Source organism: Cyprinus carpio, chromosome B12 (assembly GCF_018340385.1).
Source record: "Cyprinus carpio isolate SPL01 chromosome B12, ASM1834038v1, whole genome shotgun sequence".
Taxonomy (NCBI): domain Eukaryota; kingdom Metazoa; phylum Chordata; class Actinopteri; order Cypriniformes; family Cyprinidae; genus Cyprinus; species Cyprinus carpio.
This window is the reverse complement of record NC_056608.1, coordinates 18,811,112-18,832,662: the sequence shown is the minus strand read 5'-3', so window position 1 is coordinate 18,832,662 and position 21,551 is coordinate 18,811,112. Positions and strand designations below refer to the sequence as shown.

At 37.9% G+C, this 21,551-nt stretch overlaps 1 protein-coding gene across 5 annotated transcripts in view; it reads left to right on the top strand.

Annotated features, from left to right (window-relative positions):
* Positions 1 to 21,551, top strand: part of bahcc1b (BAH domain and coiled-coil containing 1b) — a 101,119-nt gene that overhangs the window by 41,104 nt on the left and 38,464 nt on the right. For all 5 annotated transcript variants that reach the window (XM_042735866.1, XM_042735867.1, XM_042735868.1 and 2 more), the window contains exon 3: positions 12,151 to 12,327. In XM_042735866.1, coding sequence (XP_042591800.1) covers positions 12,151 to 12,327 — 177 coding nt within the window. The remainder of the gene's footprint in view (positions 1 to 12,150; positions 12,328 to 21,551) is intronic.

The following is a 21,551-nucleotide window of genomic DNA, read 5'->3' as shown; positions in this document are numbered from 1 at the left end:
AACATAATCCAGAAAAGAGAGGCACAGCGAGTCTGACTTTGCCTCTGTAAATGGACTGAATGGAGGTGTGTTAGCCGAGCCGGTCGATTTGAAAGCATGCACCTGGTGTGATTCAGGTGTGTGTGGAGGGTATTGTACATGCTAAATGGATTTCTCACCTCTCGCTCTTTGTGGAATGGACAGAGCGGCCAAATCGCCCTCGCTGAGTGCGCTCTCAAGGCCTTGGAATATATCCTCCCTACTGAGGATGAAAGAAATGGAGAAAGAGTCCGAAAGAGAGGGAGGAAAATAACGAGGGGTGTGTGTGAGAGAGAGAGAAGCAAAGGAAAAAAAGAAAACAAAATAGCGTTTATAGTTCAGGCTGCCTCTGAAATAATATTCCATATCAGTGCAACTGCATGAGCCCAGTGGGAAAGGGAATATGGTTTTCTCCATACAGTGCCAATGGAAAAGAAGAACTTGAGTCAAAACAAGAGAGAAGAATGCTGGGAAAAGAATGAGAGAAGCACTTGCTGGCCTTTACATCAGGAATCCCGTACAGGGACTATTGTTAGTGGGTCTTTTCTAGTTAGAAAACACACAGACCATCATTCAGTCATCCTTCCAGAACCCGTTTGGTCCATCCAGTAGCCCGCCGAGATCTATTAAGCTTCGGCCTCTGCCTCCCGCTCGGCATGCCGGGTCGATCCAGAGAGCAGAAGAGCTTGACTCCATGTTAATTCCGCCTACTCTCCCCGGTTGCTCTGTGCTCGCCCCTTGGGTTGGGAAACGTCTCTTGCTGAGCCCCAGGTTTTGGATGCCGTCCTATCATTAGTTAAAACTGAGAGCTCCATCTGATATTCCCTACATAAGTCCTTGCCACTTTTCCCATGCCGACACTCAGGATAGAACAGAGGGTGGATCGGGGGGACGTGGAATGATATTCGGCCCCAGAGCCAAAGTGCTCTTGTGACAACAGGCCGATTAGCATGAAAACAAATGCTCGTAGCAGACAATTGAATCGTTCCCTGTTTGGAACAAATGGTGGCTTTGCTTGTTGCATGTAATTAGCCTAGCCGAGGCGGGCTGACAGCATCCATATGTCTGAGAGGGTGCGAGAGCGTGTGTGAGTTTACCGTAAGCGCTGGAGCGTAGAGCGCTAGCCACTAGCGTAGCATTTTTAGCAGGAGAGGAGCCGCAGGAAGCGGCAAAGGGAGGAAGAGAGATTTAATGAGGTAGAGAGCATGAAAAATGACATTTCAACATAGCTCATGTTTGCTAAGATAACACAATGAAGTGATGGCGACAGGAAGATGCTGATCCCGGGGGAATGAGGGCAGGTTTTCCTCATTAAAGTGCAGGGTGGTGTGGAGGGAGGGTGACAGGCAAGTGGACCTGTGATCAGGCCAGGTGGAAATCCATGTAGATAACATGGCTATTGAGGTTGAAATCGATGTGTCAGAGAAAAAAAGAACAACGGAATAGTAGAATAGAGCAATAAAAGTAACATGAAGTATAAGGAGAGAAAGAAGAAGAAAATGTTCCTGCCTGACATGATTTTTTTTTGTCCCAATCCATGAATGTAAGTGATGACCCAGGAAGCATCAGAAGTTTCTGCCTTAGAATAAAATTAACTTATACTTATATTTTATAATTATTAAATGATCTTTATATCTCATGTTGTGACTTTATGTGACAATTTTAACTGTTTCCTATATATACACCTTTATATTGCACAATGTGACTTACTTAATTGTAACTGCTTAATGTCGTACAATGTTGCAATATCACATAACTGCTACTTGGTTTCTCATTTTTGCAATTTTATATCATACAGTGTGACTCATGTTATTGCAACTGTTCTCTTTATATGTGGCTTTATATTGCGTAGTTGCAACTTTGTTTCTCATATTTGCAACTGTATATCATACAATATGATTTTATTGCATAATTGCAGCTTTGTTTCTCATATTTCCTACTGTTTATTGCAAAATGTGACTATTTTACATAACTGCAACTTTGTTTTCATATTTGCAAATTTATATCACACTATGTGACTTTATATCTCACATTTGCGGCATAATTTCATGCAGTTGTGACTTTGTATCTCCTGATTATGACCTTACATGCAACAATCTGACCATATCTCATAACGTATCTTGCTGTTACAACAGTGATATTATTTCATATTTTAAACTTCATCTCACAACTACTTTTTTTTTAATTTGTACTCTGAGGCAGAAGCAGGCTTCCATAGATGGGAAAGAAACAGGAAACAGCTCAAGTCAGATTCAAACCAGACCAAGTCTCCGATACCTGTGGAATCTTCACTAGTTAAACTAGTTTAGAAACCTGGTCCACACGCCAGAATGCTAGCAAACATCACAAAACGCCACGTATTCTGGTCTTGTTAGCAAAGGTAGATTAGCATGAATGTAGCAGAAAAGATGACTTTGCTCCTCCTGACCTAGTGTTCCTACCATACCATGGTTATAAGTGAAAGATTTTATGTCTGTCTGTGCAAACTCATTTTTGGACAGCGCTCTGTCTGTATGTGAGGCTGGTGTCCTATCTGCGAACCCTGAGTTGACCCAGACTGCCGTGTTTGCATTGTAAAGCACTATGTGTGTGTGATTTTTATGTGTCTGTACGGGTTTAATGTTTGACCTTGTACTACTGTGTTTATCCCCTTTCGCTCTCTCTGTGTTTTGTTCTAAAGGTGGAGTGATTTTAGAGACCTGCTGATCATAGAGGGGTGTTTTCGCACCCAGGGGGGTTGATTCAAACATTCATACATGGAAATAGAAGGGCGGCAGTGCCAGCGGGGAGCTGTGTGTGCGTTGTGTCCTGGAGTGTGTGTATGTCTGCTCATCACCGCTATTGTTTCGTCTGCTCTGTTTGACTCTCATCTCTGAGTCTCACATGTACGCTTCCACACATACACACTCTCAGGATGTGCACTTACAGTAGTCTGGGTGTGATTTTTGATTGACAGCGACTGTTTGAATTGACTGGGTTCTTAATAAGAGGGCTGAAAACCTGTCGCTGATTTAAAGTGATACCCGTGTGAGTGTTGGCTTGTGTGAATGCTTTTAATTGATCCGCAATGGAGGCGTAACAGCTATTTGTCATATTTGAAAATGCGGTTGGACACGTCCTCCCGGTTTTCCAGACCAAAATTATATGTAGTCCGAATCCAACATCTGGAGGTGATGAATAGCACCTACTAATTTTTATAAAACACAGAGACAGCCTTTCAATTTCACCAGTGTTTTGTGGCTATGCCGGCTTATTAATGTTTTGTCCTTGTGGTTTTCGTCAGAAAATAAGATTGTGAGTTTTTTGCCAGGTCTGAACCATTCTTGCCAAGCACTGTAACCGTCTCTCTGAAAATAATCTTAGGCCAGTACTCAAGGGTGATAGAGTTACCTTCAAATGTCTGTGGCATATGTCTCAGATTGGTTATTTTTCAGGTTGCTAGCTATGTAACATGTTTACAGTTGGACTATCTTTAAGTAGCTTAGCAGTCTTCAAACTGTTTCTCCACCATGGAGTGGCTGACCTTAAAAAGAAACTTGCTGTAGAAGACAGTTTTTGCTAATTCTTGCTATAGTGCCTCTTGTGGCAATTTGGAGAATACATTGTGCTTTGAGACATTGGAATGTCACACAGTAAGTAATCAAGCTTGCATAGCTACACTGAAAAAAATAAAATAAAAAATAGTGTAGGATTTACTTTGAGAAAATTTTCACTCAGAAATTGCTAGTAGATTTCACATATAATTGCAAAGAAATCAAAAGTAACACACTGATTTAAACGACATTTTGAGGTAGAAAGTGTTTTTTAGTAAACATTCTTCAATATCTTTGTTTTATTCATAAGTTCAAAGTTAGCTATAAGATTTAGCTATTTAGTTATAGTTTAACTATCTTTACATAAGTTTTTTTTTTTTTTTTTTGTTACCGGAAAAGTCACATTTAAAAGTTTTCATTTGAGCAAAAAACCCAAACGTAAAACACTTCTGGTGATTAAATTTGAGTAATTGAACTCAGGTGCTAAATTAAACCAGTTGTAATAACATTGTCATCAATGAGCCACTTAATATTTCAGCCAAAGAAATTTTACATATTTCTACTCTATTGCTGAAACAGTCAAAACACAAGAAGTGCTAATTAAACGTCTATGTTTCAGTCAATGATTTAGGCACTCCAAAACTACTTTGACAACAGAATATCAGCAACCGAAAATATTTGGCTGAAATAAATACACGGTTTTGGACAAATATTTTCTGTTGACGAAATTTAGGCGCATGATTACATACGCCTAGTTGTCCAGAGAAGTACCCCATAGTGCCTCTTGTGGCAACTTTAGAACACAACATGTACTTGTTTAGCATTATGCATCATTGTATTTTGACACATTGCAGGTCAAACTAGAGTATAAAATCGAGCTTGCATAGCTAGGAGTGTTTTTCTCATACTTGCATAGAGTGTCTTAAAGGGCTAAGCCTTTATCTTACCAGAAAACAAATGTTTTTTTTTTTTTTGCATTACTCATTCACTTCATGGTGTTGCTTCTAGACTATCCGTCATTGTTTTCTTTTTCTCTTTGGGTGGTGTGCAGTTCTGTTTCTTTACATGCACGATGCACTTTTACTGTCCAGCAAACGATGCTCCGTTGTTCCCGCCAGCTGTGCTGTCTGTGCCTACACAAACACTCTGACCCGCAGACCTGGCTGTCGGACATCACCTATAGATCTTTAGGCTTTTGGTTTTCTGCTGTGTTCCGTGTGCTTTCTGTCTACTCTTTTCTTTCATTGTTGCCGGTTTAAACTCCTATTTGTCTTTTTCTCAAATTGCCTTTCGTCCTCTGCACCTATTATTTTATGCCTCTGTGTGAGTTATTTACTGGGGTTTGACATACCTCATCTTGAGAAGCTACATAGCTGTGTTTAATGATCCTGCCATAGGTGGACCCACACGTGACACATAGACACATGCACCATTGTGATTCTGCGACTGCTCGCTGCCAAAAGTTTGTGGCGGTTCTGGGGTGTGGCATGTCCCAATCCTCTGGGAATTAACTCACTTCCAGTCTGACCTCCTGTTTTAAAATACACAGATGCAGAGTTACACACTCACACACATACAAGACCACACACCCACTCATACGGCCTCTACCCGATTCCCAGGAGAAAATGCTTCCTCTGAGTTATAATTTAATTCATGACCAGGGAATACCATGGATGGCATATCCACACACACACACAACAGTCAAAGTTAAAAATTGTTTATGCATAAACCAATGACGAATTAAATCAAAATGTAAATGCTAAAATAGCAAATCTGCCTTTTTGGCGCAATGTTCACAAGTGACATCATTAGGGAGGAAATTCCACAGCAGCAGCCCATCTAGTGGTTCTTGGAAAAAAGGAGCATGTTCTTCACAGTTTGAGCTGTAGTTGTTAATCGGTCCGCCTTTTATTTTCTGCCTGTTTTGGTGTTCACTCACCAAAAGTAGAAATGTGCAGCAGCCATTGTAAGTGTAAACTGACCTTGATTCTTGCTTCCTGTCGTAGAGTACAATGCGTAGTTGTGATGTGATTAAGCGGATTTCTCTAAAGCCCTCGGATGAAACTAGTTATCCCTGAGGAGAGTAGGGACATTTATGCTTCACAGATAGTGTTGTATGATTGTAATCTTATACATTTTATTTCATTTCATTTCATGTTTTTATCCACAACAATTTTTTTAACCAAAAGGGAAACATTTTCACTACTATATTTAACAATACAATTATGTTTAATTTACTGTTTATTTTACTATGAATGTATTGAAATGACAAAAATGTTTGAGAAATTGACTTGTTAATCTGCCTTAGCTTTCCTTGGCAAGTTCACAAGTGTACCGTTGATCTGAATGAATCATTTGTTCTAACTGAATCAGTTGGACTGATCTGATTCCTGAGTTAAACTTACTGACTCAGTGATCTGGTTGCAGCAGTTACCAGCTCAACGGAGGGGAAGATTATCAGCGAATGACTTAAATTTCAGTCTGTTCATCACGCAAAACTATTATATTATCATATTTCTTCCAGCAGCATCCATACTGTGACGAGTGGGGTGGGGCTGAGAGCCGTGGGAACGGAGCAAGGCCGGTGGAGTGAATTATAATGAGTGACACCTGTGCCACTCACCGGTCTCGAGTCCCACGGCTCACGGCCCCGCCCCACTCGTCACACATACAAATGTAATTTTAGAGCACAACCCGGGGATAGGTCTCCAGCGAGAGCGGGGTTATATATTCAGTGTCATGTTCATTTAAATCCTTCCTGTCTCTGCCATTTCTGTGTTTAGGAACAGAAATGATTAATGACTAATGCTACTTTTACATGTGGATTACCCTAAATACTCCCTTGTCAGTTTAGACTCGTTCACACAAGCGATCGGGCCAAAACCAAGCGACTTCGAAAATATCCTCTTGTACGGCATGATCCCAAACTGACTGAAAACAAACAGGCAGTGAGAGAAGTGCACTGTTTCTGGAGACCCTGCCCTTCCTCCCTCCCAAAGGCTGTTTATTTTGACTGTGAAGAGAGAAAATATTGGGGTTTTCTGGAGTGGCACATGTTTTGGGGGACAGCGAGATGTGGGGTTGTGTGAGAGCGTGGAACCCAGCTGTGTAAACAGTCTCACACTTCACACACATATGCGGTAACCACTCCCCTGACAAAACCCTTAATATGAAGTCTCTCATGCCCATCCTCCACTAGCTCTGCCATCTATGACATATTCCAGTTCTCAATCTGATGCAGCTACAATGTGTTGTGTGTGTGTGATATTTACAGTTGGACTTTAGTATTTGTGATTTTATGGAGCTTGCTTACTCCTTGCTTGGTCACTCACATTTGCATGTTTACCTAGTTTCTCTGCGGAGATATCTGTTGTCTTTAAATAAAGTATGGTATTCGTGTACCATATGTGCCGGGATCCTGTTCGTCCTATCAGGGATTATTTTGCAATATTGACTGGCTGACCGTATATCATCCCGCTTATTGCACAACTACTTACTGAGTAAATAATGGGCATATACAATATTGATTAGAATGAGTTAAATTGTTTTATTATGTGAGGAGAAAGAGGATACAGAGTGATGCAAGATATGGCACAACTATGAGTGCTGTGAATTATATTGTTTAGCAGTCTTTATATAAAATATTTGACCACAGACTGATCAATCAGAACCAGGTATTTCACTTTTATTTTCCTTTCTGTTTATTGGCACCAATAATATTGTCAAAATCTATTAATTAAAATAAATGTATACATACTTATTTTGTGTGTATGTATGTAAAGTACACATTATTTTAAAACAAAAATACATTATATAAAAAATAAAACATATATATCAATTCATTTATAACAATAAAATATAAAAAATATAAACTATTTAATGTATCTATTTATTCATTTATTACAAGAAAATATAAAATGTATAAAAAGCATATTTAAAATATGCATGTATGCATGTATGTTTGTGTGCTTGCATGCAGAAATATATCACAAAATAAAATAAAAATATTAATTATAAATTTGTAATATATATTTTATATAACATTTTATTTTTTAGGTAACACTTTATTTTAAGGTGTCCTAGTTACACTATACATGTAATTGCTATTATAATAACAATAAATGATGCATAATTACCTGCAAGTAACCCAAATCCAAACCATATTTCTAATCCTAACCATATAGTAAGTATATGTAGTTAATTAATATTACTCAGTACTTGAATATATAATTACACTGCAACAAGGACACCTTAAAATAAAGTGTAACCATTTTTATATTGCATTTTATTCATTATTTGTCCATTTATTTGTTTATTTATTATTTTTTGTTACAGGAGAATATAAAATACAAAACATCTGTTTATCTACTATATATTATTTTTTATTTTAAACTATATAATGTATGTATTTATTAAATTAAATTAGAGATTTTTACATAGTTTAGGTAGATCTCTATTATTTTCTCCACTCTATTTGTGGCAGCACTTGTGGTATCTCTGTCTGTTGAACTGAGTACTCAGCACCAGTAGACATAAACATCCTCCTGTGAAGAGAGCGAGACTCACAGAGAGAGGGAGGGAGACAGCTGTTGTACTGTATACACACACAGACCCATTAGAACCTCGAGCTGTTGTGTCTGCTGATGGATTACACTTCATTTGGATCTCTGATTTAAACAAGTAACACATAATCCAAACCTCGGACTTGACTTTTTTTTCCCCACATCATGTTCTCTGTCTCTCTCTCCTTCGGTCTCTCACACACATCTTGTTCCACTGAAGGGCAGCGCTGGGGGACTCTCATTTGATGACAAGGCTGAACATGCACTTGTGCAATTGGCGGTTACGTGAGTGTGTGTTTGTGTGTGGCAGACACACTCGGGACTCCCACTCTTCAGGATTCTTCCTTTTAATTCCTTAATTGGATTAATGTCACTCTGAGCCTGGAATCAGGCGATTAGTATGCACATGACCCGATTTCCTTAAGCGCTCACACAAGAGTCACTCTCTCTCGTTCAGCTGCGTTTCGCACCATGGACGTAAATAAACACACATTCCCATTGGGGATCCGGCTGACAAGACAGCATCATCCTTTATAACTCACTGTATTCTCGCCGTAATGACTGTGCCGCTAGTTTTTCACAGCGACTGGGCTTCCCCAGGTTCAGCACGCTGCCCCACACACGCTGTTTTGACTTTTTTTGGCAGCTGTGTTTCTTTTTAGACCTCCCGCCATCCTTTCCTTTCCTCCAATCCCTCTGTTCATGTATCAACAGCGTTTCATTTCTGCAGTTTGGTTTATTAGAAGTGGTGGAAGGCGGGGGCAGTTAGTAGGATGGGCGCAGGCAATAATTTCAGCCTTTGCAGCTGACGCTCGGCCCACGGCGTGCTCGAGACGGAGGAAAAGAGAGAGAAAAAAGTCAATAAAGCAAAGCAAACAAGAGGAAACGTTTTATTAAAGGGAAGTTGGCGGAGGGCGTAGATTAGAGGAGGAGCGAGGGCTTTATATGCCATTCAGTACAGTGGAGGTAGTGCAAACCAGACTTCTGACTTATGGTGTAAAGTCTGGTCCACTTTGCTGCATATTTTGGCCAAAACGCTGAATTCAGTTTCCTTTTGTCTGAATTTTCTGATGTTTCCATATAATCTTTACAAATTTACAAAAAAAAAAAAAATGTTTTTGTCAACAAGATAAATAATTGCATCAATTTTAGTATGATGAGTATAATGAGTATAATTTAATTAGTGCATTTATTAATTGCATCCAAAAGAAAAGTTTTTGTTTACATAATAAAGTATATTTGCTATGCATATATAAATACACACACATGCATGTATATTTCAGAAAAATGTTTTGTTTGTATATTAAATATATTTATATATAGTATAAATTATATGAATATAAATATATACATGCAAATACATGTAAATATCTTCAAAATATATACTGTATGTGTGTATTTATATATATCTACATAATAAATATAAACAGTACACACATATTATGTAAACAAAAAAATCAATTTTCAAAGCTACAAATCAAATATTTAAAATCTCCAAATATAAAATAAAATTGCAAAAAAATTTAGTACTTTTCAACTGATTTTTTTTTGTTTTTGTTTTAAAATGTAGAGTTAATATTGTCAACAAAATTTGACAACAAATTTTAGTTAAAGAAACATTTGTTTGTCAAGATGATAATGCTGATTTTAATTAAAATATACATTTTGTAAAAACAAGATATTTAAACACAATATATTTTTAGATTTTTTTAATGAATAGATATAAATTTATATATAAATTGTTTAAATGTTAAATTTTCTTGTCAACTAAATAATTGTTGCTTTTTTTAAAGCACAATCATGTAAACAAAATTGGTCAAAATAGAATTTTTTTTTTAAAAAAAATGTGCATCGATTTTAATTTAAATATACAGTTTGTGAAAATATAAGGTGAAAATGCTAAATATTTTTTGAAGAAAAAAGTTTAAATTCATTACTAAATATTTAAATATTTCATTTTCTCATAATTTGGTTTTTCAAATTAGTTGCCCTTTTAGAGTAAAATCGACTATAATTAATAAACATGACGTTAAAATATTGAATTATTCTATGACTAAAACAAAAACATAAACACTATGACTATGACAAACATAGAAAAATTAACACAGGCTTATATTTTTGACTGGAAAAGACCCTTTTAAAGTGGTGGATTTTGCCAGATTTTAGGTGAACACACCCATAAAGCAATGGCGAATAGTGACTGCAGTGCTCTCGGAGAACACAGGCCTTTCATTTCAGTAGGAAAGCCTGTGGGAAGGTGGTGGGGACATTTGGGAGGAGAAGACAGCCCTAATGTGCTGAGAATTCTGTAGCTTCGATTATACCGTTTCATGTAGCGGCAAACTGTTCCTAGACCAGCGCAAAAAGCCTGCTTTCTTTCATCCTGAGGCGAGTGAGTGGGTGAGAGGAGACAAAGTGTCTTGACGGCTGTGATCCCAGCATCCACCCCGGCACCAGCGGCCTAACGTCTTTCCAGACCTGTAATTCCGCTGGTCTTTTCCTGCTTTCTTGACTTTTTTCCCCTAGCTTGCTGTCGTTTCTGCCTGGGGCTTGAGCTGTGGCCTGGTGCTCTGTTTATCTTGTGAGAGCAGTCATTTAGTAATTTCACACCCATAAACTTCTTCCTTAACCTCATCCCTCTCACCCACGTTAATTAACTTTTATCAGTTTAGGAAATGAAACCGCACTCGCCTTCACCTCACTGTTTAATTGGTGGTGTTGGTTGTTTTAGAGGACACGAGGGCAGAGTCTTTGTCAGGGGAGACACACAGGAAACCACAATGGTATGCGCTGAAACTAACATCACATGTGTGGTGTTTTTTTTTCATCTGCACAGAATTCACGGTTGTTAATCTTGTAAATGTTATGCAAACATCGTCTTAAGCGCAAATCGTTCTATTTAACTCCTTGTTTAATAGGCTGATTTGATGATTCTATATGCTGCATCGCACCACGACCGAATAGTCTCCGGTGAGCTGCCTTATCTTTAAATTACATTATGTCTAAAGTTTATTAAAGCTGTGCCTCTGTAGCATATAGGTTAATCAAGCTTATTGGAGCGTTGCAAATTTGTTTTGTTTCTTTCGTGTCTGTGAAAAACAAAAGATGTGTGTGGAAATATAATGACCGTCCGTTTGGTTTGTATGTATTGTGCATGTGTAATGGATTTGATTTAACCCTTGTTGGCTTGAATGTATAAAGTCTTGCACATTTTCCTTCAGGGATGAATAAAGTTGTATCTCTTTGATGCTCCTCGATCCAGGGTTTCCTCATTATCATTCCATCACCCTCTTTTTCACTCTCTCTTTTGTGTGCGTCTGTGTTTTGGGTGATGTAGGTCAGTGGTTCTCAACATGGTTTTGCTTCAGGACTCAGATCAAGTCCATTTTAAAAGTCTGTTGTTTTCTACACTAACTGTGGTTTATTGTAGCATTTAGCATTATTTTCTCAGACAGAAACCTATCTTTGGGTGTCATGTGGTAATCATTATTTGGATGAGAGTGTATTACAGCCTGTTTCTTGTTCTCCTTTCTAGGTCTTGTTGCAAAGTGAGTGTGTGTGTGTGTGTGTGTGTGTGTGTGTGTGTGAGAGAGAGAGAGAGAGAGAGAGAGAGAGAGAGAGAAAGAGGCTACAGTAGACAGATCACAGGGACTTCATTAAGGAACCATGTATTAGAACAGACTGCACACTTATGTTCCAAAACTCTCTCTCTCTTTCATTTTAGCGTCTCATACGCCTACTTTCTGTCTTTTTGTAGCTCTCTCTCTGTCTCTCTCTCTCATTAACTTTTATTCTTGATAATTCATTTAGTCTTTCCCCACAATTGCACTCTATTTTTGTCTAATTTAGTTAGAACGATTATTTCAGGCTGAATGTTAGAATTTTGTACATTTATCAAATCTTCATGTATTGTCTCTTTATAATGGCTGCACTGTAATTGTGGAGGTCAACTTTATAATTTTCAATAATTCAGTTCAATAATACTGTCATTTTGAGAATTGGTCTGATTTTGTACCATTTTTAATTTTGTCCTACAGGCAGTGGACTGATAGGGAACTCCTCTGCCTCTTTCATGGGAACGTTTCTGGCCAGCAGTCTGGGCTCTCCTCCCTCACACCCCAGCGGACCCCCATCTTCCCCCTCTTCTCCGCCCTATCGCTCTGGACCTCACTCCACAGCCCCGTCACAGATCTGGTTCCCACACTCACATGAAGGTGATCTATTTATTTATCATTTTATCCAATTCTATCTATAGTTCTAAGTATAATTCTATCTATTCTATATATTGTGTCTATCTATCTGTTATGTCTATTGTTCTAACATTCTATCATTCTCTGTCTATCTGCAGTCTATAGCATCTTAGTTCTTTCTATGTATTGTTCTATCTATCTATCTATCTATCTATCTATCTATCTATCTATCTATCTATCTATCTATCTATCTATCTATCTATCTATCTATCTGTCTGTCTGTCTGTCTGTCTGTCTGTCTATATATATAATTCTTTCCATCCATCCATCCACCATTCTATCTATCATTCTGTGTGCAGTATCTGTAGTTCCATCCATCCATCCATGCTTCATTCATTTTTCCGTCTATCATTCTTTTTCTATCATTCTATCTGCAGTAGCTATAGTTTTCCATCCATCCATTGTTCTTTCTATATATCATTCATGTTATCTATCTATCTATCTATCTATCTATCTATCTATCTATCTATCTATCTATCTATCTATCTATCTATCTATCTATATGTCTGTCTGTCTTTCTGTCTGTCCGTCTATCCGTCTGTCTATTCATCTGTCTTTTTCTCCATTGTTCTGCCTGCGGTATCTGTAGAAATACCCAGCATGCTTTCTAATACAGACAAAAGCACAATTTACAGTATGTTTGAGAGTCAGTGTGCTGTGCTATATTAGAGTGCAGGCTTCTTCATTTCTGTTTTTATATGTATATGATCTTGAACGAGTTTTCCCCTTGCAAGCACTCAGTCATGCTTATATTTTAATTTAGACTGTCTATAATGCACAATATGTTCTTTTGAATGTATATAGCTCTCTATATAAATGTTTATGCCTTAAGTGTGTGTGTAAGCATAGCGTGTATTTGTGTTAACATGCGCACATGGCTGTTCTTTTTAAATAGTATGCACAGCTGAGCACTTGCTATTGGTATTTTCACAGATCCGTGTACAACCGCGTACAAGTGTATGTGTGTGTGTATCGGTGCGGGTTAACTGCTCTGTATCTGCGGAGCTCTTGGCAGCTGGCAGAATGGAACAGTAATTGTGGTTGGCAGCGAACACAGTGGTGTTACTGCTGGCACCCAATGCTACTGTAACTGAATGACTGAACAAATCTGCGCGTGCGAGACAGAATGAGAGAGTTAGAGGGAGAGGGAAAAAAATACGGCGCCGTAGCCGACCTAGTGCATATTCTGCTGCGCACGGAGCTTTATATAAACCATCAATAACCTTACAACAATAACAATAATCTTAACTATAATGATGATGCTTCTGATTACCACCATTAAAAAAATAATAATAAAACTAATAACAATAATATTAATAACAGAATGTGTCTATAATGATGCAAACGGCCCCATCGTGATGATAAGAGCTCATTATCTGAATCAGTCTTTAATTGTGCTTAGCCCCTCGAAGCAGCTGATTGGATAGCTCGGTTTCCCCCCCAGCCGTGTGCCTGCGTTCCCTCCTACATTTGCATAAAAAGTATGTCATCAAAACGAGCCATGCAATTACCCCAGCTCCGTTCCCCTGGAGACGGTCCAGCTACCGATGATGTGACGCCCCACCTGACCCATTAGGCCAGGGGGGTGAAAGGGGGAGGACAGGAGAGAAAAGCGTTAGTTGATTGGATGCAGCGGGATCTCCTGTGTGGTCCGGGAAATTGTTAATTAATATTCATTAACTTTATGAGCATGGTGCTGTAATGTCTGTCGGCAATTTAGTAAATTACCTTAAAAGCAAAAAATAAAAAAATAAAGGCGAGGAAATGTATTTTGAGCATCATTGTGATGGGATTTTATGGGGAAGTTGGGGTACGGTCGTCTGGTCACCTGACTGCAAAGAGATGTTGCAATGAGGCTCAACATTAGAGGCTCACTATTTTTGGGGGTTGATGTGGGGTTTCCTCAGCCAGACCCAGGGGTCTCGTGACCCTTACGGTTAAACCCAACAGCAACAGTCTACTTCCTGCTCAGACAACCGACACTCACACAGGGGGTGTGCATCTGTGTGGATACGTGAATGCGGTTTTAACTGAGAGATGCTGAGGGTTAGAAGCATCACCACAGGGAGGTGCTGGCTTCCGGACTCTGCTAAGCGTGTGTGTGTGTGTCCTCTTTGCCTTTTGGCCCCTCGGCTCCTCTTTTGGCTATGAACAGTTTGTGGTCAGGCACCGCTTTTCAGTGCCTCCTTTATCTCCCCCGGTCAGGTGTGCGTGTGTGTAAATGTGTATCTGAGAACGTTTGTGTTTGTAGTCATATCATAAAAATAAGCCAAGGATGAGACATGCTGGCTCAACCTAACTGATAACCAGATAACTAAACGCCCAACCGCCCCCTGGCAGACAGATCAGCCAAAGGTGTGTGTTTTCTAAACAGAAAACTCAAGATATGGAGTGGACTCTACAATTATACTCAAAATATTCAAAACATGCTTTTTTTCTTACATGGAACACAATTAGAGTCATTTACAATTCATTTTCTATGCAAAGTATATGTAATACATAACTGTCAAACTCCTGAAAGGACATAGAAACACCATAAAAGTGGTCGACATCTATAATAGCTTAAGGCAAATAGACTGAAATTTAAGTCGTAACACAATGATAATCTTTCTCTTTCAGTGTTATGGAAGTAGTGACAAATCTATTTTCCCATATTTTGACGTACATCCAAGTGTAATGGAAAAAATGTAGGGCAGGGAATTGCTTCTGTCCTTTGGTTGGATGACCGTTAAGATATTTTAATTAACATTTTTGAGGTAACAACAACACAGCAACACATGCATGGGTAAATTGTTCACAATTAGATAAATATGTATTTTCTTTTTAATTTCATACTAGTTTTGAGTGCTGTGACTGAATTGAATCAGTGAGTTTAATTTGAGAACCGAATCCGGTTTCCATGTCATTGAATCATTTCAAAAAGAGAATTTTTCTCATTTTACAAAATAAAAAATTAACTATTCATTTGCATTCAGTCTGTCGTGAACTCTCAAGATTTTCAGTGAATAATGACTTTTGTTGGTTTTATTTACACTTTAATTTCAAGCTATTGTAAGATTTCAAAAGATATAGAATACAGCCCAGGAATTATTTGAATCACTTTTATGATACTTTCATGGTGCTTTTTGTGATTTTGTAACTTGACAGCCCCATTTACATTCATTCTACTGAAAATAGTGGCCAGAATATTGTTAAAATATATATATATATATATATATATATATATATATATATATATATATATATATATATATATATATATATATATATATATATATATATATATATATATATATATATTTTGAATGTGCTACATTTTTAAGGTAAGTGGTTGCAATCAATGTATTTTAGTTACATTTGAATAAACAAATTTAGTTGACTAAAGTTAACTAACATTTTTTTTTTTTTTTCAGTGTGGAAGAAAGAAACTCATACAGGTTTAGTTTTCATACAGGTCATGACATGAGGATAAGTAAAATTTGGGGATGAGTTGTCCCTTTAATTCTAAGTGTGTTAGAATTAAGAATTAAGATTTTAAATGGTGCTATTTTTAACCTTTTCCATAAATGCTTTCCTGTAAAACAAAAGTGAGGCTGTGTGTGTACACACATCACTATCAAGTTAAAAGCAACCTGGACACCTGTTTTCCCATCTGTGTGAGCCCTCTGAGAAACATCAGGTTGTGATTGTGCCTGACCAGAGGATGCTTGTGTTTATTCTATCCCTCTTTCTTTCGCGCACACACTCGCACACAATTGTGCCCTCTAAATCCTCTAAACAAGTGTTGTGAGAGGCATTAACCGCACAGCTGAGTGCTTCGCTGGGTGTTAATGTAAAACGCCTGGAGCAGGTAGAAGTGAAGTCGGAACAGCAAAAGCTCTAAGATTTTATATTTTGAGTGCGTGTAAGTGTGTTAGGTAGGTCTGCGCAGTACGTTTATGCGAGAGAGAAAAGGAGAGCGAGGGAGTTGGCTCAAAGCAACAGAGAGAGGATCACCTTTGAAGTCCCAGCTGGTGGAGGAAGCCAGGCTTGGCTTGGCACGTTGCATGCAGTGACTGTGAATATATGTGTGTGTGTGTGTGTGTGGAGTGTGTTTAGCCTGGGAAAAGACATGGAGACAGTTTGTATATTTCATAATAAATGAGAGTGTAAGAGGAAAATAATTGGTTACAGTAGCTCATGTACACCCGCTCAAATATATGTTCTCCCACACACACACACACACACACACACACACACACACACACACACACACACACACACACACACACACACACACACACTCTCTGTCCAAATGATTGTTTTTGAGGATTGAATCCAGGAAGCCCCAATCGGCATGCTGCCAGCTGGCCAAACTCCAGTGTCGGGCACCCAGCCAACACAGATCTGCCACCCGAGACTCTCTCTCTCTCTTTTTCATACACATACTCTCTTTCTCTCTGTCTCATTGTCCATCTTTCTTTCATCTCTCACTCATTCAATACCTGAGTTCTTTCTCCTTGATGTCCTGAAACACTCTTCCTCTACATTAATGTTTTTTTTGTTCCTTTCTTTTTTCCCACTTTATCCACTCCTCTTCCCTTTTAAAACTTTTTTTCCATCATTTGTTGCTTTGAGGTTGTAACATCTTCTCTTACTATTGATTATCGATAGCCCATCATCTCTCATTTTCTTTTTTCCACCTCCTTTTCTTTAATTCTTTTACTTTCTACTCTGTACTCTCTATTCTCTTTCTCTCTCTCTCTCTCTCTCTCTCTCTCTCTCTCTCTCTCTCTCTCTCTCTCTCTCTATATATATACGTATATAAGTTTCTAAATGCCTTAAGTTAAAAATCAGTTCAGCTGCAAGTTATCTCAGTCCATTGTTCTCCATCTAGATTTTTTATTATGTGAATGATCCCTTAGTCTACCTAACAATATAACTATTATTCAATTCAGTTCAAGTTTATTTGTATGGCGCTTTTCATGATACAAATCGTTGCAAAGCAGCTTTACAGAAAATTGAAGTTTCTACATTATATTTAGTATTAACTTATCAGTGGTAACTATCTCAAGTTGATGCTCATATTATTATGTAACAATAAATGTAGTTACTAATTAAACATTGGCATCTTTTATTGTATTTCTGTTCTTGCCATTTTATAAAAGCAATAAGGCAACTGAGGCTGTACGTTACAGTGGTTTTACCACAGATTTGAAAGAAAAGCCGCCTTGTGTGGCTTATTGCGTCTTTTTCCCTGCAGCCACAGTGGCCACATTCTGCAGCCGTTGATTCAACACATCTCGCAATTAACAGAGCTGACAAGATCCCCTCCTCTCCTCCTCCTCTTCCCCTCTCTGTTCTGCTCTCTCCTCCCTCCATCTGCCTGCTTCGTTCTGCTGCTTCGCTTCAATTAGAGGGTTAGACGGGCACGTTTGAGTCAGCCCTGTTTCCTTTTTATATTGTATTCCTTTCTTTCTCTTAATATCAGTTTCATTGACAAAATATGTATTAGAAAAAATAAAATGTTTGTGGTATAGTGTTAACATATAAAAGTAAATAAATTACAGAATAAATAAAAACACTTTTGTTAAACAATTATTCGGCTAAGCAAGGAATCAAGACAACAAATATTAAATATCTATAAAATGGCGAAAGGTGTGGTAATAATAACTGTAACAGAGACATGCATCTCTCACAGTCTCTCACTCCTTTTTCTTTGTCAAGAATCTTTGTTCACATATATATGATTAGAGAGGTGTGTGTGTCTCCATTGTCCCCTTCCAGCAGGTCGCACGACATGCTTTAGGTTTTGTACTTTACATGGATTGTGAATTTGTCATGCACATGACAGGCTGTAATCTGATGCACTTTATTGTGCCTTACATGTAAAGGTATATGACTGTGTCATGGGTGCCGGCAGAGCTGGTATTGAGTTACACTTTGAGTGAATCTTAATGATTGGAACATATAATTAGTACCAATTCTCATTTTATTTTATTACTGGTACTTTTTTCTTTCAGTGATTTAGTTATTTATTTTAAACAGTCATGGCCATAAAATATTTTGAAATGAAAATGAGAAATTAGAAGTAGTTTAGAGAGAAAGGGGAGGTAGGTGAGGTATGGAGTGGCAGCGAATAATTTGTTAATAATTTCTCATAGATTAAAGGGAAAATGACCTCCTTAAAACAAACATTGGCATTCAGCTCAGCAGTGTTAATGTCTGTATGTATATGATTAAATGGGTAATTCTGTGTGGCTCCATTCCTGCTCTTTCCCTCTCTTTCTCATACACTCACTCACTCACACACACACACACACAACAACCACAGATCCTCTTTGACTTTATTTAGGAAACTGTCCAACACTCCCCACCTGTACTTTTCACTGCTTCTCAGTCTTACAGAACAAAAACAGTGTCTTGGCTTCTGAGCCGAATCTCAGTTTGATCTGGCACACTGAGCTCCTGTGGCTCCATCATTCTTCATTTAGATGAATACAGTTTTCATTCAGACTGGGGAGGTGTAGTTTACAATAAGTGTGTTTGATTAGTTATGTGTGTGTGTCTTGTTCCTCTAGCCTGTAATAGTCTGTGCTGGACTGCGTTTATTGCTCATCATTAGAGTGTGATTGCTTTCAGACTGCCGTGCCGCTCTGCTCTAATTGTTGCCATTTAAATTAATTGTTGAAGGGAGGGATTGTGGTGATTGTTGCCTCCTCTTCTTTTCTCTGATCCGACCTCAACTGTGGTGGTCTGGTCTTGTCTGGTCTCCTTTTTTGTCTCCTTTTTAAGACTGCATAAACCAATGAAACTTTTGGGGCCAGTAAGGAAATTAACAATTTTATTAAGCAACGATGCATTAAATTAATCAAGAATGACATTAAAGACTTTTACACTGTATAATGATATTCTATTGACGTTTCTATTTATACTGAAAAAAAAACAGTTTCCACAAAAATATTTGGTAGCTGTTTTCAATATTGATCGTAGTCAAATATTTTTGCTTGAGCACCAATAAGCATATTAGAATGATTTCTGAAGGATCATGTGACACTGAAGAATGGATAAATGGTTGATGAAAATTTGGATTTGCCATCACAGGATTAAATGACATTTTCTAATAAACTAAAATTGAAAAAATGCATTTTAAATTCTGCTAAGATTTCACAATATTACTGTTTTACTGTATTTTTATCAAATAAATGCAGCCTTGTTGATTTTAAAAGGTTTTTTCAAAAATATAAAATGAAATCTGTGTGACCCTGGACCACAAAACCATTTTTGTAGCAATAGCCAACAATACATTGTATGGATCAAAATGATCGTTTTTTCTTTTATGAAAAAATCATTTGGATATTAAGAAAAGATCATGTTCCATGAAGATATTTTGTAGATTTCTTACGGTAAATATATCAAACTTAATCTTTGATTCATAACATGCATTGCTAAAAACTTCATTTGGACAACTTTAAAGGCAATTTTCTCAATTATTTTTTTTATTATTTTTGCACCCTCAGATTACAGATTTTCAAATAGTTGTATCTCAGGCAAATATTGTCCTATCCTAACAAACCATACATCAATGGAAAGCTTATTTATTCATCTTTGATGATGTATAAATCTCAATTTAAAAAAATTGACCTTTATGACTGGTTTTGTGGTCCAAGTATACATATATACACTCAAAGAAACACACACATTTACAAATGACTGTGCTAACCGTCCCTCATCTTTGTGCATGCTCAGGGTTAATATGTGCATCTCTCTGTATCTCCACATGCTGCAGGAGCTTGTGTGTGTATGCGCACTGCATATGTGTGTGTCGATAAAATTGAAATTCTGTGGCTGTAGGAAACAGGTGCAGCCAGAAGGCCTGATATTACACATCTGGACTCCCCTGTGATGTCACTGTCAACAGGACGCTCCACTGGTGTCAATTAGTAAGAGAGACAGGAGAGGGGGAGATCTCCTTCCTTCCTCCTTTGTCTCTCAATCGCTCTCTCTCTCTTTCAGACACACTCACACATGTACCTACAGACACTAACGGTCTGTCTCTCTCATAATCTGCCTCTCGAAATGATATGCTCCGTCTCTATCACACTCGCACTCCCTCGTTCACATCTCTCATTCTCACTTTTACTCTCTTGCTCGTTATTGATATACATGTTACACAAAGGTTTAATTCATGCCCCGAATGTCTGTTACTCTAATGAAGTTCTTAATAAAGGTTCAGGAGTTATGCTTTCATCAGTTTCACCAACCACAAAATTGTCAAACAAGGCATACAGCATAGCCAAGTTGCTTAATTTTAATGATGAAACTTCGGTCCATTTTTACAGTCATTTTCAATTTTTGGCTCATAACCCATAACCACTTAAATTATGTATAAATAAATAACAAAGAAAACTTAAAAACTAAAATCTAGCATTTTAAATGATGCAATGATAATGGATATTGAACAAAATGTAAATAGATTTAAAAATTAAATTTAATAGTGCTATTAAATTATTTGTCTTTGTAAAGATTAATTTTAAGTGTTAGAAGATGGCAATGGTAATCTAAAGGGAAATGAGCATACAAATAAATATCCAATATTGACTGTTACCAATAAAAACATTTCTGATATCAGATAATGATTGATTTGGTACCAATATATTGTGCATTCATTTGTCCATCTGTCTTTTTCCACAGTTCTCTATTGTGTCAGGACAGACAGGGTCATGACAGTGTGTGTGTGTTTTGTAGGCTATGGGACAATGGCTCCGTGGAATGCTAAGGATGAGCATTATGGACTGCTGTTTACTTTGGCCCCAGACTGTTATACTTTTAACTGCATCCAATTAAACTGTGTGCAAGGACAGGGTGTCTCAAACAAATATGTGTGCAAACACAGAAACACACACTCAAAAAGACACCGTTATACTCTACCCTCACACAGACTTCCATTTCACTGACAGACAGAAACACACGCTCACACACACCACAGATGGCTATAATAGCTTTGTGTTGTGGGCGGCTTAAGCGCACGACCCTTGTGTGCCTGGTCATTGACCTCTGCTGCTCTGTGGTTGGGTTTCAGCCATGTGCTTAGTTTACACATAAATATACCCCAGTGTAGCCTTCACTATCTCAGGACACAGTGCAGTGTCCTTGAAGATGCAGAGTCACACTGAGCGGCCATTTACCTCCCTCTGAACAGGGGGATG